General features: G+C 49.5%; 1 protein-coding gene across 1 annotated transcript in view; it reads right to left on the reverse strand.

The window, feature by feature from the left end:
- The window catches only part of agap3 (ArfGAP with GTPase domain, ankyrin repeat and PH domain 3), a gene marked incomplete at its 5' end in the record, with an annotated part of 32,754 nt that overhangs the window by 9,102 nt on the left and 6,152 nt on the right, over window positions 1-17,500 (reverse strand). Inside the window, 3 exon segments of the mRNA XM_080474236.1 lie at window positions 8,673-8,895; window positions 9,363-9,453; window positions 9,918-10,072. Coding sequence (XP_080330362.1) covers window positions 8,673-8,895; window positions 9,363-9,453; window positions 9,918-10,072 — 469 coding nt within the window.

Raw genomic sequence — 17,500 nt, forward strand, 5'->3', positions numbered from 1 at the left:
CTTCCTCTGGGGTCAGTTAGTTTCCTGTGTACTTCCTCTGTGGTCAGTTAGTTTCCTGTGTACTTCCTCTGTGGTCAGTTTGTTTCCTGTGTACTTCAACTGTGGTCAGAGTTTGTTTCCTGTGTACTTCCTCTGTGGTCAGTTTGTTTCCTGTGTACTTCCTCTGGGGTCAGAGTTTGTTTCCTGTGTACTTCCTCTGGGGTCAGAGTTTGTTTCCTGTGTACTTCCTCTGGGGTCAGAGTTAGTTTCCTGTGTACTTCCTCTGGGGTCAGAGTTTGTTTCCTGTGTACTTCCTCTTTGGTCAGTTTGTTTCCTGTGTACTTCCTCTGGGGTCAGAGTTTGTTTCCTGTGTACTTCCTCTTTGGTCAGTTAGTTTCCTGTGTACTTCCTCTGTGGTCAGTTTGTTTCCTGTGTACTTCAACTGTGGTCAGAGTTTGTTTCCTGTGTACTTCCTCTGTGGTCAGTTTGATTCCTGTGTACTTCCTCTGGGGTCAGAGTTTGTTTCCTGTGTACTTCCTCTGGGGTCAGAGTTTGTTTCCTGTGTACTTCCTCTGTGGTCAGTTTGTTTCCTGTGTACTTCCTCTGGGGTCAGAGTTAGTTTCCTGTGTACTTCCTCTGGGGTCAGAGTTAGTTTCCTGTGTACTTCCTCTGTGGTCAGTTTGTTTCCTGTGTACTTCCTCTGGGGTCAGAGTTAGTTTCCTGTGTACTTCCTCTGGGGTCAGAGTTTGTTTCCTGTGTACTTCCTCTTTGGTAAGTTTGTTTCCTGTGTACTTCCTCTGGGGTCAGAGTTTGTTTCCTGTGTACTTCCTCTTTGGTCAGTTAGTTTCCTGTGTACTTCCTCTTTGGTCAGTTTGTTTCCTGTGTACTTCCTCTGTGGTCAGTTTGTTTCCTGTGTACTTCCTCTGTGGTCAGAATTACTTTCCTCTGTACTTCCTCTGTGGTCAGAGTTACTTTCCTCTGTACTTCCTCTGGGGTCAGTTTGTTTCCTGTGTACTTCCTCTGTGGTCAGTTTGTTTCCTGTGTACTTCCTCTGTGGTCAAAATTACTTTCCGCTGTACTTCCTCTGGGGTCAGTTTGTTTCCTGTGTACTTCCTCTTGGTCAGTTAGTTTCCTGTGTACTTCCTCTGTGGTCAGTTAGTTTCCTGTGTACTTCAACTGTGGTCAGAGTTTGTTTCCTCTGTACTTCCTCTGTGGTCAGTTAGTTTCCTGTGTACTTCCTCTGTGGTCAGTGTTTGTTTCCTGTGTACTTCCTCTTTGGTCAGTTAGTTTCCTGTGTACTTCCTCTGTGGTCAGAGTTAGTTTCCTGTGTACTTTGTCTTTGGTCAGTTAGTTTCCTGTGTACTTCCTCTGTGGTCAGTTAGTTTCCTGTGTACTTCCTCTGGGGTCAGTTAGTTTCCTGTGTACTTTGTCTTTGGTCAGTTAGTTTCCTGTGTACTTCCTCTGTGGTCAGAATTACTTTCCTGTGTACTTCCTCTTTGGTCAGTTAGTTTCCTGTGTACTTCCTCTGTGGTCAGAATTACTTTCCTGTGTACTTCCTCTGTGGTCAGAGTTAGTTTCCTGTGTACTTCCTCTTTGGTCAGTTAGTTTCCTGTGTACTTCCTCTGGGGTCAGTTAGTTTCCTGTGTACTTCCTCTTTGGTCAGTTAGTTTCCTGTGTACTTCCTCTGGGGTCAGGCTGTTTCCTGTGTACTTCCTCTGGGGTCAGTTAGTTTCCTGTGTACTTCCTCTGTGGTCAGTTAGTTTCCTGTGTACTTCCTCTGGGGTCAGGTTGTTTCCTGTGTACTTCCTCTGGGGTCAGTTAGTTTCCTGTGTACTTCCTCTGGGGTCAGTTAGTTTCCTGTGTACTTCCTCGGGGGTCAGTTAGTTTCCTGTGTACTTCCTCTGGGGTCAGAGTTTGATTCCGGCTTGCAGTGATTCAGTACTTGCTGGCCACAAGCCCCAGTGGCTCATGGGTAATTAGAGGCTGAGTTCCCTCAGGGGTGATTACTGACCTGCTTCACCTTCTCCGTTAATTACTGCTCTGCATGTTACTGCTGCTCCACCTCCTGCTCCATCAGGGCTGCATGTTCCTCCTGTTGGTGGGCTCTACTCAGAGGGGGGGTGGGGTGGGGGGGGGGGGGTGGGGGGGGGGGGGGGGGGGGGGTTCTCCCAGCCGAGGTTAGCGGTGTGATTCATTTGTATTAGCGCGCGGCGCTGCAGGCGGCAGCCGCCACAAATTCTTTCTGAAACAAAGTGGAGGCTCTCATCAGACGGCCATTACCTGCTGCAGCCGGGGGCGCCGCGCCTCGCCGCCGCGCCTCGCCGCCGCCGCGCTGCACGCTGACAGTGAGAGGACGCCAGTGAGGGATAGCCGTCCACCTCCCAGCATGCTCCGGGACATCTCACCAAATGAGACTGTCTGTGTGTGTGTGTGTGTGTGTGTGTGTGTGTGTGTGTGTGTGTGTGTGTGTGTGTGTGTGTGTGTGTGTGTGTGTGTGTGTGTTCTTTCAGAGTTGTGAAACAATGTCTGGTTGGTGATAATGCAAAGGTGTAAGCTGCTGACATTCACTCTAAGCTCAGCTCCTCCACCACCTGCTCCTCCTCCTGCTCCTCCTCCTGCTCCTCCTCCTGCTCCTCCTCCTGCTCCTCCTCCTGCTCCTCCTGGAGATGTTCCTCCAGTCAGGAGGGGACTGCCTAAAGGAGCTAGGAAAGGAGTTAGGAGGCTTCCTAAAGGAGTTAAGGAAAGGTGTTAGGAGGCTTCCTAAAGGAGTTAGTAAAGGTGTTAGGAGGCTTCCTAAAGGAGTTAGTAAAGGAGTTAGGAGGCTTCCTAAAGGAGTTAAGGAAAGGTGTTAGGAGGCTTCCTAAAGGAGTTAGTAAAGGTGTTAGGAGGCTTCCTAAAGGAGTTAAGGAAAGGTGTTAGGAGGCTTCCTAAAGGAGTTAGTAAAGGAGTTAGGAGGCTTCCTAAAGGAGTTAAGGAAAGGTGTTAGGAGGCTTCCTAAAGGAGTTAGTAAAGGAGTTAGGAGGCTTCCTAAAGGAGTTAGTGAAAGGTGTTAGGAGACTTCCTAAAGGAGTTAGTAAAGGAGATCACGGTGGTGAGGCAGTCAGACTTTCACTTAGTGACGTCATAATAAAGCGACGGCGGCTCAAGTTAGTGACGTCTGCCATGGTGAGGAAAGAACTACAAGTTTCTGAAAATGAACTACAAAAAGTTCCTCTGGGTTCTAGATGATTTCAGGTTGTTCTAGGCAGATTATTGCTTTGGTAACTTACATGATCTGCTCCTTGTTCAGTCATCCTGAGTTTCCCTGAACGCTCCGATCAGCGGGTTCCTTTAAATGTTGTCGTCACAAGGAACTGTGGGGGAACATGAGCTGGTCTCCTTTGGTAAAGGAAGCATCAGTGGTTCCTAGGCTAAAGGAGGTTCTAAAGGAGGTTCTAAAGGAGGTTCTAAAGGAAGCATCAGTGGTTCCTAGGCTAAAGGAGGTTCTAAAGGAAGCATCAGTGGTTCCTAGGCTAAAGGAGGTTCTAAAGGAAGCGTTGAACCTCCTTTCCTTTGCTTATTGAGAACTCAGACGGTCCTCATCATGGCCGCCACACAGAACAGTTCCGGGGTGGAGGAGAAGTGGACAGAGGAGACAGGAGGGACGATTCGGACGTCCCCTCCAACTGAGTGGAGAAACTGCAGTGACTGAGAGGACAAAACAACACGTGAAAGACTTTTACAAACTGTAGTACAAATTTAGAACTACAATCTGTACGGGACAGGGAGGAGCCCCAGTCCAGAGGTGACCTGGACCTGATAACGGGAGCGAGTAAATCCCACTGACGTAGAAAGCGACCCAGTCATGTTTTGTGGACAACAGATAAATGTCATTTTGTTTATGATGTGTAAAAATGTTTTCCAAAATGTAAATTTGTCTTCCATTTTGTAAAAGTGTTTCACATGTAGTAATGATGTTTTGATCCTCTTGACCACTGAGAGGAACACGTCTCTTACGTTTTCTGACAAATTCACAAACTGTCATGTAGAAAATAAGAGTTTGACTGAGAGAAAACTTTGGATTAATCACTTGGATTAATCACGTGGATTAATCACGTGGATTAATCACTTGGATTAATCACTTGGATTAATCACTTGGATTAATCACGTGGATGAATCACTTGGATTAATCACTTGGATTAATCACTTGGATTAATCACGTGGATTAATCACTTGGATTAATCACGTGGATTAATCACCTGTTCTCTGCAGCCTGCGTCACTCCTGTGAAGAGAACTATATGGGTCCCAGTATCAATCTCTGTGGAACACCACATTTTCAATTCATGGTATAGAACCAATATTAATAGAACTAAAGTCCTTGAGCATCTTTTAGAGGAACTGAAATGACAGTTGATGAAAGAATTAACTCCAAAGACTGATTTTGTTGCTGGATAGAAGAAATAAAAGTGTCCCAGGATGGATCCCTGAGGAACACCAAACACAGAATACCTTTGTTGTCATGTATTTTGACATTTTTGTGTTTTGTGTACTTTATTCATTTGGAGTTAATGTCACAATGACAAAATGCTTTATAAACTGAAAAGGATTAATGAATGAAATCTAATAAAACCAGGTTGGTAGTTTAAAGTTCCTCCAGCAGAGAGTCTTCATCCTGTCCTCCATAGGGGACAGACTATGTCCTCCATAGGGGACAGACTATGTCCTCCATAGGGGACAGACTCTGTCCTCCATAGGGGACAGACTCTGTCCAGAGGACCAACCAAACCAGAACCTCTCCTCTCATTCCAACCTGCAGGTTCCTCAATCCTTCACAACAAAGTCCAGAAGTTTCCAGACAAACCATCAAACTGTTGATGGTTCCTGACTGACGCCATCTTGGGAAACCTGCCCCAAGGCATTGTGGGATATCCAAGATGGCGGCAGCTCCAGCCAGAACATCAACATCTGAGTCTTGAATCCTGGAGAAAGTCTGGATGTAGTGGAACTGAAGCTTTTTCCTCAGAGAATCCAGATGTGCAGAGATCCAGAGGACAAACAGGATCTTGTGACACGAAGCCTCGGGAACCTTCAGGAGGTTCTGTGACGCTGAGACGTCAACACCCGGGGATGTCCCGCCAAAATAAAATGCTGGAAATACCAGTTAGTCTGAGTGTGAAGAGGAACTTCCTCCAGGAAGTTTTTGACGACGTATTAAAGATGAGCGTCAACAACCACATCTGGATCTACAGGTTTCATTTCCCCCATGGACTCTGGGAGAGGAAGTTTAAGATTCCTTTGTTTGTCTTCTGCGTTTTGCTTTGAAAGTCTCTGCCGATGATCCCGCCGTCCTGGTTTGAGCCTTTCTGACTGAACCAACAGGACGCCGGCGTTCAGTTCAGGTTCTGTTCCAGCTCCTCATAACGAGACCAAATACTTCCTCTGGATTACAGCTCAGGATGTTTCTGAGTCTTCTGTTCACACCTTCACAGCCTCCCGTCACGTCTGGCACGTGCACCATCATTTCCCGGCTGTGCAGATCTGCGTCGCTCTCCGGATGCCGAGCATCAGAAGCCAAACCGACGGCGTGGCTGAGCGGCTTCGTGTTAAAGACGAGAAGGCGGCCGTGCAGGAGACGTTCCATCAGCGCCGCAGGTTCACCTACTGAGTCGTTTAGATTAGCTGTCACCCACGTTTAGTGTGTGTGTGTGTGTGTGTGTGTGTGTGTGTGTGTGTGTGTGTGTGTGTGTGTGTGTGTGTGTGTGTGTGTGTGTGTGCTGGCAGCACCGCTGAGCTGGTGCAGTGTTGCTGACGTGACACAATTAAAACCTCAACACCCCCTGCAGGTGGAGGCTGTGTTCAGGTGGAGGAGAACCCCGTCAGGGTGGGGTTGTCTCCTCCTGCAGGTGGAGGCTGTGTTCAGGTGGAGGAGAACCCCGTCAGGGTGGGGTTGTCTCCTCCTGCAGGTGGAGGCTGTGTTCGGGTGGAGGAGAACCCCGTCAGGGTGGGGTTGTCTCCTCCTGCAGGTGGAGGCTGTGTTCGGGTGGAGGAGAACCCCGTCAGGGTGGGGTTGTCTCCTCCTGCAGGTGGAGGCTGTGTTCGGGTGGAGGAGAACCCCGTCAGGGTGGGGTTGTCTCCTCCTGCAGGTGGAGGCTGTGTTTGGGTGGAGGTCACTGATGGACAGTGAAGAAGCTTCCTGCAGGAGGCAACCAGAGACTGACCGCAGCACGCCGACCAATCAGCATCCAGAACGTCTCATGGCGTCGGTTCAGATGACTTTCAAACAGGAAGTGATCACCGTGTTACCTGACCAGCAGGCGGCGCCACCTGCAGGTCACCTTGTTACCTGATTCAAGATGCAGAGTTTCAGAAAAGCCGAGACTTTGGAGGACAACGCAGGGTGTGATCTATGTGGCGGTCGGGGAGGGGGGGGGGGGGGGGGGGGGGGTCACCCCCCTTAATGAGACAGGAGCCCCCCCTTGAAGCATGAATTGTGAAATTTTAGGGGGTCATTTTATTCCTTTGCATTTCCTTTTTGTTTGTTTTCAGTTTTGTCATGATCATGTGTAAAGTCAGGCTAGTTTTACTTTCTATTAGTGCGTGAGGGTGAATCTTCACTTTCACTTTAATAAAGTTGCCGGCCTGCATGCAGTTCCTGTCCTCACCATTGAAGTGTGGGGGCGCTATACTTAAACGTCACTTTAAATCAGACAGCCGCTCAATTTCAAACAAGGAAACCTGGTAAATGTTGGATTTCCTTAAACAAATGATGAGGGACTGTGAGGAGCAGCAGCAGGAGCTGATCCAGGTCTGTGGAGCTTCTGTCTGAAGGTAAAGTCCAGAACCTGGAGTATTAATATTCAGCACTGAGTAGCATGATGGTGCTGAGGACTGGAGCTCTGGTAGTCTGGACCTTTTTTTTGTTTTCTAATTCTGATGCTCATGTGTGTTTGGTGTCAATTATTGGTTTGTTGATGCGTGTTAACGTATTTCAGACCTTATTTTCTGCAGGTTAATGTGGATTGGATTTCCAGTGGAATCGCATTTTCTTACATTTTTTTAATTGACGTTCCAGGAAATTCATACAAAAAACTTTAATTGTGCAGTTTTGGCTCAGTGGTGAAGACAGCTAGGATTCTTTAATGAATGCATTTTGACCCCCCCCCCCCCCACCCCACCCCCCGAGGTGAGCCCCCACGAAAACCACGGTATAGTTCACACAACGTGAGACCTGATGAGTTCACAACGACAAACCAAACGACACCTTCAGAGAGGAGGTGTTTGACTCTGTGTGTGTGTGTGTGTTCAGGTGGAGGTAACTCTAACCCTACAGACAGGCGGAGCAATGACAGGCAGACTGATGACCCAGGCTGGTTGATGGATATGTGACGGGGGTGAGGGGGGTTGGGGGGGTTGGGGGTGTTCGGGGGCCCGGGGCCCGGCTCTCGGGGAGGCTTCAGCTGTAACGGTGTGTTTAATTACCTGCACAGTCGCACAGCAGGTCATTAGTCAGAGCAAGACGGCGGCGCTCACCTGTCACCATGAGATGAACAATCCACCTGGTCGGGGGGGGGGGGGGGGGGGTTCTGGAGTGTTGGTGAGGGGTACTGTAATAGTGGTGGTGGGGGAGTTTGTGGTGGTGGGGCTATAGTGGTGGGGGGCTCTGTAGTGGAGGGACTCTGTGGTGGGGGCTCTGTGGTGGTGGGGCTATAGTGGTGGGGGGCTCTGTAGTGGAGGGACTCTGTGGTGGGGGCTCTGTGGTGGTGGGGGCTATAGTGGTGGGGGGCTCTGTGGTGGGAGGGCTGTAGTGGTAGGGGGCTCTATAGTGGAGGGACTCTGTAGTGGGAGGGCTGTAGTTGAGGGGGGCTCTGTGGTTGGGGCTCTGTGGTGGGGGAATGTAGTGGAGGGACTGTAGTGGTAGGGGGCTCTATAGTGGAGGGACTCTGTAGTGGGAGGGCTGTAGTTGAGGGGGGCTCTGTGGTGGGGGCTCTGTGGTGGGGGACTGTAGTGGTAGGGGGCTCTGTGGTTGGGGCTCTGTGGTGGGGGACTGTAGTGGAGGGAATGTAGTGGTAGGGGGCTCTGTGGTTGGGGCTCTGTGGTGGGGGACTGTAGTGGAGGGAATGTAGTGGTAGGGGGCTCTGTGGTGGGGGACTGTAGTGGTAGGGGGCTCTGTGGTGGGGGACTGTAGTGGAGGGAATGTAGTGGTAGGGGGCTCTGTGATGGGGGACTGTAGTGGTAGGGGGCTCTGTGGTGGGGGACTGTAGTGGTAGGGGGCTCTGTGGTGGGGGCTCTGTGATGGGGGACTGTAGTGGTAGGGGGCTCTGTGGTTGGGGCTCTGTGGTGGGGGACTGTAGTGGGAGGGACTGTAGTGGTAGGGGGCTCTGTGGTGGGGGCTCTGTGATGGGGGACTGTAGTGGTAGGGGGCTCTGTGGTTGGGGCTCTGTGGTGGGGGACTGTAGTGGAGGGAATGTAGTGGTAGGGGGCTCTGTGGTGGGGGACTGTAGTGGTAGGGGGCTCTGTGGTGGGGGACTGTAGTGGAGGGACTGTAGTGGTAGGGGGCTCTGTGGTGGGGGACTGTAGTGGTAGGGGGCTCTGTGGTGGGGGACTGTAGTGGAGGGAATGTAGTGGTAGGGGGCTCTGTGGTGGGGGCTCTGTGGTGGGGGACTGTAGTGGTAGGGGGCTCTGTGTGTGTGAAGCAGGAGCAGTGACTCCTACCTGCTGCTGTCGCTGGCCGGCTTGCAGTCTCCGCCCATGCCGACCTCCCACACGCTATTGGCTGTGGCGTTGCCGATGGCGACCATCACCATGCTGAGCTCCACTGGCCAGTCGTCCAGGTCCAGAGAGCGGACCCGGGACAGGTGGGTCCCCAGGTTCCGGTGGATCCCAGAACACTCAATGCACATCAGGGCCCCCAGGTTCAGACTGGCCCAGTCCGGGTCTGCAAGGGGGGGGGAGAGAGAGTGTGTGTGTGTGTGTCTCTGTGGTACTGTGAGGCACTTTGAGGTACTGTGGAGGATCTGACCCCACTGGGACCTCAACCTCACACACCAGTACACACCTCATACAGCAGTACATACGTACACAGCAGTACACAGCAGTACACAGCAGTACACACACCCAGTTTAATGTGAAGGTGTGAGTTGGGATGACAGTTGATTCAGATTCTACGACGATCATGTGATCAAGACGTGAAGAGCAAAAGTGACGAATAACGAATAACAGCAGAGAAACAGGAAGCAGTGAGTGTAACACTTCCTGTTGACACAATCCTCAAAGGTCAGTTAGCAGGGGGTGACAGGGTTAAAGAGTTTAACTTAGTGAAACTAATGTACGATAAGCTGAAGGCCTGGCGAAGCTCCACCAGGTTGAAACTTTATGTAATGAGACAACGTTAGATTTACTCACTCGGGGCGTCGCAGTCCACACAGAAGCTGTTTCCTCTCACGTTCCGTATCGACTGGATGGCCATGGCGTCACTTTGGCTTCCTAACCGAGACTGGATGACAGGAAGAGAGGAGGAAGTCAGCGTGGCTGTAACAGGAAGTCAACATGGATGTAACAGGAAGTCAACAGGAAGTCAGCGTGGATGTAACAGGAAGTCAGCATGGATGTAACAGGAAGTCAACAGGAAGTCAACAGGAAGTCAGCATGGATGTAACAGGAAGTCAGCTTGGATGTAACAGGAAGTCAACAGGAAGTCAGCGTGGATGTAACAGGAAGTCAGCATGGATGTAACAGGAAGTCAACAGGAAGTCAGCTTGGATGTAACAGGAAGTCAACAGGAAGTCAACAGGAAGTCAGCATGGATGTAACAGGAAGTCAGCATGGGTGATCTTTTTTTTTAACTTTTCTTTCATATTTAAAATTCTGTCATTTGAATCAGCAGAGCATGACCACAGTGCATCTTTGTTCTCCTCATGTTGACATGACGATATGTTGGTGACATGGCTCCTCCCTCACCTTGTTCTTGATGCTCTCACACGACTGAAGGCTGGCGAAGATCTGGCTCTCGATGGCGTGGACCCACAGCTCCCGCTCCTCATAGGTGGAGGCCTCGAAGTTCCACGTCTGACCCGTCAGAGACACGATGACAAACTCAAAGGAGTCCTCTTGTTCTGGAACACACACACACACACACACACACACACACACACACACACACACACACACACACACACACACACACACACACACACACACACACTAGTTAGGGCCCCTCCCCCATGTCTCTCGGAGTCTCTGTGTCATCAGGATGCAGTAACCAGGAGAATGTTTTTCTCTCAGATTCATGAAAATGTCACCTGACGGAGCAGAGCGCCGCCCTGACACAACATATGTTCCCCCACGCAGCCCTGCCTTGGTCATTAGCTCACCACTGTACGGCGTGTTCGCGCTCACCGCTGTAATTACCTCATTATGTCGACGACAACAGGCTCTCATTAACACCCGGCCCCCTACATCTCCCACAATCCCCTCTGTCGCTATAGGAAGTCGGCGGTGATGGAGACGTTTGAGGCCCCGTGTACTCGACAACGAATACGAGTGTATGCACAAAACTTTCTTCACTTTTGGGGGGGTCTGTTTACACGACACCGGTGTTCTGATCCACTGCATCTGTGAAGTTTTTAATCCGGCTCCCAAGGTGGAACGTTTCTTTCAAGATCTTGATTCCTTCCTGCAGAGACTGATGGGGGCGGAGCCTGTTACTGCTCATCTCCTCCCTCCTGCTCATCCAGTGGTAAACCAACATGGCCGACCCGTAGTGGTTTCACTGGCGGCCGTTTTATCCTCCAGATCAGTAGTTTAATAGTTGAGACTCTCCCTGAGAGCATCTGATGTGTCATCAGTCCATACAGATGTCGAGTTCTCTCCATTTTCTTCATGTTTATAGAGCGTTGTTCTCTGCGCCTCCGCCCTCCAGTGGCCCGGCAGACTAACGACATCTCTGTGTCCGCCGCTGAACTGTGAACACACTCCTGTTTTTAACGGATTAGGTGTTGTCATGTGAAACGTTGTCGTGGAAACGGGGTCTGAGTGTGTGTGGTGAAGAGGTCACGTGATCAGATGTGATCGGGATCGATAGCCGCTCCTTGCCGACATGTGATAGACGCCGTTAATGTAGCGACGGGCGAGCGGCGGCAGAGAGAGTCTCTTCGGGCTGAAAGCGATAATCCAATTAGCTCAACAGCAACTTCCAATTATCTGATTCAGTTTGTGGAATCGACTGCAGTGCACACTCAATCAATACACACACACACACACACACACACACACACACACACACACACACACACACACACACACACGCACACACGCACTCTCACACGCACACACACACTCACACACACACACACACACGCACTCTCACACGCACACACGCACTCTCACACGCACACACACACACACACTCACACACACACGCACACACACGCACTCTCACACGCACACACACGCACTCTCACACGCACACACACGCACACACACACACACGCACACACACGCACACACACAGAATTTTAATAAACCGCACAGAATAAATGAAATCCTGTTTCCAGCTACAACGTCGCTTCAGGTCTGAGGGAGAATGTGTGTTGTGTTGTTTTGTGTTGTTGGTGTGTTGTGTTGTTGGTGTGTTGTGTCGTTTTGTGTTGTTGGTGTGTTGTGTTGTTGGTGTGTTGTGTTGTGTCATTTTGTGTTGTTGGTGTGTTGTGTCGTTTTGTGTTGTTTTGTATTGTTGGTGTGTTGTGTTGTTGGTGTGTCGTTTTGTGTTGTTGGTGTGTTGTTTTGTATTGTTGGTGTGTTGTGTCGTTTTGCGTTGTTGGTGTTTTTTATTGTTAGTGTGTTGTGTTGTTTTGTGTTGTTGGTGTGTTGTGTTGTTGGTGTATTGTGTCGTTTTGTGTTGTTGGTGTGTTGTGTTGTTTTGTGTTGTTGGTGTGTCATTTTATATTGTTGGTGTGTTGTGTCGTTTTGCGTTGTTGGTGTTTTTTATTGTTAGTGTGTTGTGTTGTTTTGTGTTGTTGGTGTGTTGTGTTGTTGGTGTGTTGTGTCGTTTTGTGTTGTTGGTGTGTTGTGGGTGTGTTGTTTTGTGTTGTTGGTGTGTTGTTTTGTGTTGTGTGTCATTTTGTATTGTTGGTGTGTTGTGTCGTTTTGCGTTGTTGGTGTTTTTTATTGTTAGTGTGTTGTGTTGTTTTGTGTTGTTGGTGTGTTGTGGGTGTGTTGTGTTGTTGGTGTGTTGTGGGTGTGTTGTGTCATTTTGTGTTGTTGGTGTGTTGTGTCGTTGTGTTGTTTTGTATTGTTGGTGTGTTGTGTTGTTGGTGTGTCGTTTTGTGTTGTTGGTGTGTTGTTTTGTGTTGTTGTGTGTCATTTTGTATTGTTGGTGTGTTGTGTCGTTTTGCGTTGTTGGTGTTTTTTATTGTTAGTGTGTTGTGTTGTTTTGTGTTGTTGGTGTGTTGTGTCGTTTTGTGTTGTTGGTGTGTTGTGTTGTTTTGTGTTGTTGGTGTGTTGTGTCATTTTGTGTTGTGTTGTTGGCGTGTTGTGTCGTTTTGTGTTATTGGTGTGGTTTTGTGTTGTATTGTTGGTGTGTTGTGTTGTTGGTGTTGTATTGTTGGTGTGTTGTTGGTGTGTTGTGTCGTTTTGTGTTGTGGGTGTGTTGTGTCGTTTTGTGTTGTTGGTGTGTCGTTATGTGTCATTTTGCATTGTTGGTGTGTTGTGTCGTTTTGTGTTGTTGGTGTGTCGTTTTGTGTTGTTGGTGTGTTGTGTCGTTTTGTGTTGTTGGTGTGTCGTTTTGTGTTGTTGGTGTGTTGTATCATTTTGCATTGTTGGTGTGTTGTGTCGTTTTGTGTTGTTGGTGTGTCGTTTTGTGTTGTTGGTGTGTCGTTTTGTGTTGTTGGTGTGTCGTTTTGTGTTGTTGGTGTGGTGTGTCATTGTGTGTTGGTGTGTTGTGTTGTTGGTGTGTTGTATCATTTTGTGTTGTTGGTGTGTTGTGTTGTTGGTGTATTGTGTCATTGTGTGTTGTTGGTGTGTTGTGTCGTTTTGTGTTGTTGGTGTATTGTGTCATTGTGTGTTGTTGGTGTATTGTGTCATTGTGTATTGTTGGTGTGTTGTGTCGTTTTGTGTTGTTGTTGTGTTGTTTTATGTTTTGGTCTTTTGAAGAACAAAGCTAATTATCCTGTTGGCTGCCCAGCCAATAAATTGGAGGCATTAAAACACTTTCATTATGGAGATTAAAAAAGCTGCGCATGGCCGCTTCCTTAAACTGAACACACACACGCACGCACGCACGCACGCACGCACGCACGCACGCACGCACGCACGCACGCACGCACGCACGCACGCACGCACGCACGCACACACACACACACACACACACACACACACACACACACACACACACACACACACACACACACACACACAGTGACTACTGCAGTTTAAAGATGCTAAAGTCAGCTTTCACCCAGCAGGGGGCGCTCCGACAGACCTTGTGTGTTTCGTCTTCAACGAAAGAAGTTTACCACAAAGTTAGCAAGCAGGTTACTATCAGGTAACTTTAACTAGCAGGTTGAGTTAACTAGCAGGTTGAGTTAACTAGCAGGTTGAGTTAACTAGCAAGTTGAGTTAACTAGCAGGTTGAGTTAACTAGCAGGTTGAGTGTCGGATGGTGAATAAAGTTGTGAAGTTTCTTGGTCTGAGTATTAAAGCTTGTTGAGAGTTTGGATCGGTTACGTCTCAGAAGAATTCCCGTTGTTCCGCCTCCTGCAGCGACTGATTACACTCAGACTTCAGCCCTGATTTCATTTAAATAAATCCCCGGAGACAAAGTTCACTATTCACAACCATTTAAGAGATTTCAGATTGTTTCACCCAAACAAGACTTTCCTCGGTCCGACGGTAAACCAGGAGGAGGATCAATACAGAGGATCGGCAGCAGGGCGGCTGCTGGTTACAACCAGGGGCAACTGGTCATTAGGGGCAGGGGGATGAGCGCCACCTGGTGTCATCAGAAAGGACTGCATGCAAAGTATGTTATTCATTCTTCAAGATTATCTACAATATTGTCTTGTCTGTGAATAAAACTTCCTCTTATAGAGTACAGACTGTCCTCTCTGGTTCCTGGTCTCCTCTTCCTGTTCCAGGCTGTTTCCTCCTGATCTACACTGATGGTGCATTAGTGTAGCTCGCCCCCCCCTCTCTCACCATGCAGTGTGTATTACATTAGTGTAGCTCGCCCCCCCCTCTCTCACCATGCAGTGTGTATTACATTAGTGTAGCTCGCCCCTCTCTCACCATGCAGTGTGTATTACATTAGTGTAGCTCGCCCCTCTCTCACCATGCAGTGTGTATTGCATTAGTGTAGCTCGCCCCCCCCTCTCTCACCATGCAGTGTGTATTACATTAGTGTAGCTCGCCCCTCTCTCACCATGCAGTGTGTATTACATTAGTGTAGCTCGCCCCCCCCTCTCTCACCATGCAGTGTGTATTACATTAGTGTAGCTCGCCCCCCCCTCTCTCACCATGCAGTGTGTATTACATTAGTGTAGCTCGCCCCTCTCTCACCATGCAGTGTGTATTACATTAGTGTAGCTCGCCCCTCTCTCACCACGCAGTGTGTATTACATTAGTGTAGCTCACCCCTCTCTCACCACGCAGTGTGTATTACATTAGTGTAGCTCGCCCCTCTCTCACCATGCAGTGTGTATTACATTAGTGTAGCTCGCCCCTCTCTCACCATGCAGTGTGTATTACATTAGTGTAGCTCGCCCCTCTCTCACCATGCAGTGTGTATTACATTAGTGTAGCTCGCCCCTCTCTCACCATGCAGTGTGTATTACATGCAGTAAAGTGTTCATGCTCAGGCTGAGGCTCTGTTCATTCAGATCAGGTGATTTTGACGCCTCGTGGGGTTTGAAGCCCCGCCCACTAACAACGTCATTAGAAGCTCAGAGCTGATTGGCTGGCGCTAATAGAGGCGGAGCTTCACAGAACCGGAGCGAGTCGAACAAATACCATCTTGTTAGCAGCTAAAGCTAACAAACAATTAAGAAAAAAAATTCATTGTTTGATGATTTACGAGGACGAGTTTGAAAGTCTTAGTTTAGCAGAGAAACTTAAAGTGAGTATTTGTAGAGTGTGACACGGTGAGGAAGACTTCTTTACCGTCGGAGTGGCGGCGCCGCTGCATCAGAAACATTACGACCGCGTTCAAACCCCAACGTTGATATATTTTCTTTATTAATTGTTTTTGATCGGCTGTTTCCAAGGCTCAACATTCAGCGCCGCTATGGTGGCTAAAAGGTTGTGCGCACACTTTACTTTGAAATTCAGTGGCGTCACTAAACCTGAAATAAAATCTCGTCCCACCAAATGTTTCGATGTAGAAACGCCGCTGGTTCCAACCGTGGGAGGAGAGCGCTGCTGCCGGAGCTGCAGAGTGATGAGACTGTGTGTTCTCCTGCTGAGAGTCACGGTGTGAAGCTACAGACCAACTCCTCCGGCTGCTGAGTCGCAAACTACATCACCAGGATCTGCAGAGCGCCGGCTGACAGACGACTCTACACCCTGTAGAGGTGTAAGGTTGTAGGGCTGCAGAAGTGTAGGACTGTAGGGCTGTAGTGGTGTAGGACTGTAGAGGTGTAGGGCTGTAGAGGTGTAGGGCTGTAGAGGTGTAGGGCTGTAGAGGTGTAGGGCTGTAGGACTGTAGAGGTGTAGGGCTGTAGAGGTGTAGGGCTGTAGGACTGTAGAGGTGTAGGGCTGTAGAGGTGTAGGGCTGTAGGACTGTAGAGGTGTAGGGCTGTAGAGGTGTAGGGCTGTAGAGGTGTAGGGCTGTAGAGGTGTAGGACTGTAGAGGTGTAGGGCTGTAGAGGTGTAGGGCTGTAGAGGTGTAGGGCTGTAGAGGTGTAGGACTGTAGAGGTGTAGGGCTGTAGAGGTGTAGGGCTGTAGAGGTGTAGGGCTGTAGAGGTGTAGGACTGTAGAGGTGTAGGGCTGTAGAGGTGTAGGGCTGTAGGGCTGTAGGACAGTTTCTTGTAGTGTTATTGTTGTGTTGTATAGCGTGGCATAGAGTTGTGTTGCAGTGCTGTTGTATATAGTTGTCGTGTTGTGTACTGTTGTAGAGTATTGGATCGAATTGTATAGCTGCAGTATTGTCGACTGTGGTGTATAGTTGTTGAATTGTATATTGTTGTATAGTTGTGTAGATTTATGTCTCATTGTTTGGTTGTGTGTAGTTGCAGTTGTGTAGTAAGTTGTACTATTGTGTAACATTGGGTAGTGTCGGGGCATTGTAGTTGTGTAGCATTGTTTAGTGTTGTGTACTGTAGTTGTAGCTGTGTGCAGCACTGTGTAATGTTGTAGCGTTGTGTAGTTGTAGTTGTGTAGTCTCCATCTGTAACTGTCACCGCTCCTCGTGCTCATTTTACACGTCATTAACGACGATATTCTAACCTGTATCACAGCAATCAGGAGCAGACCATTACTGCCACGGGCCCCGGGGGGCGGAGCGGCTCTTTATCTGTCTGACACACACACACACACACACACACACACACACACACACACACACACACACACACACACACACACACACACACACACACACACACACACACACACACACAAACAATAAACAAACACATGGAAGCAGCAGCCGCCCTGAAACTGCTGCTTTGAACAACAGAGGCCAATGAGAGTGGGGCCAATTATGTGTGTGTGTGTGTGTGTGTGTGTGTGTGTGTGTGTGTGTGTGTGTGTGTGTGTGTGTGTGTGTGTGTGTGTGTGTGTGTGTGTGTGTGTGGACGGCGCCCGGCAGCACTCCGCTGACTCCCGCTCCTCCGATCGGAGGCGCTCGCACAGCGGCGGCTCCAGGGACAGCTTTACGAAATGAGAGTGACAAAACAAAGTATTGAGATAAAGTCCCTCCATTAGCTCAGGCTGTTAAAGCTCCATTTCCTAATCCTCAGCTGGACGCCGCAGCGGATTAACTCCTCCTGCACCCAGCGCTGTGGTGCAGTGGCAGGAGCAGGAGGGCTGCCAGGTTGATCCCCAGCGCCGCGGGGAACTCACAGCTTTATGACGTAAACATCCACAGCCTGTCTGCAGGGAGCCCAGCTGAGCTCCAGTCTGAACTCTGACCTCCTGCTGGACGAGCGTGCAGTCACAGAGCAGCGTCCAGTCACAGAGCAGCGTCCGGTCACAGAGCAGCGTGCAGTCACAGAGCAGCGTCCAGTCACAGAGCAGCGTCCAGTCACAGAGCAGCGTGCAGTCACAGAGCGTCCAGTCACAGAGCAGCGTCCAGTCACAGAGCAGCGTCCAGTCACAGAGCAGCGTGCAGTCACAGAGCAGCGTCCAGTCACAGAGCAGCGTCCAGTCACAGAGCAGCGTGCAGTCACAGAGCAGCGTCCAGTCACAGAGCAGCGTCCGGTCACAGAGCAGCGTGCAGTCACAGAGCAGCGTCCAGTCACAGAGCAGCGTCCGGTCACAGAGCAGCGTCCAGTCACAGAGCAGCGTCCAGTCACAGAGCAGCGTGCAGTCACAGAGCGTCCAGTCA

This window comes from Lipophrys pholis (genome assembly GCF_963383615.2).
Source record: "Lipophrys pholis genome assembly, chromosome: 1".
In the NCBI taxonomy this organism is placed as follows: Eukaryota; Metazoa; Chordata; class Actinopteri; order Blenniiformes; family Blenniidae; genus Lipophrys; species Lipophrys pholis.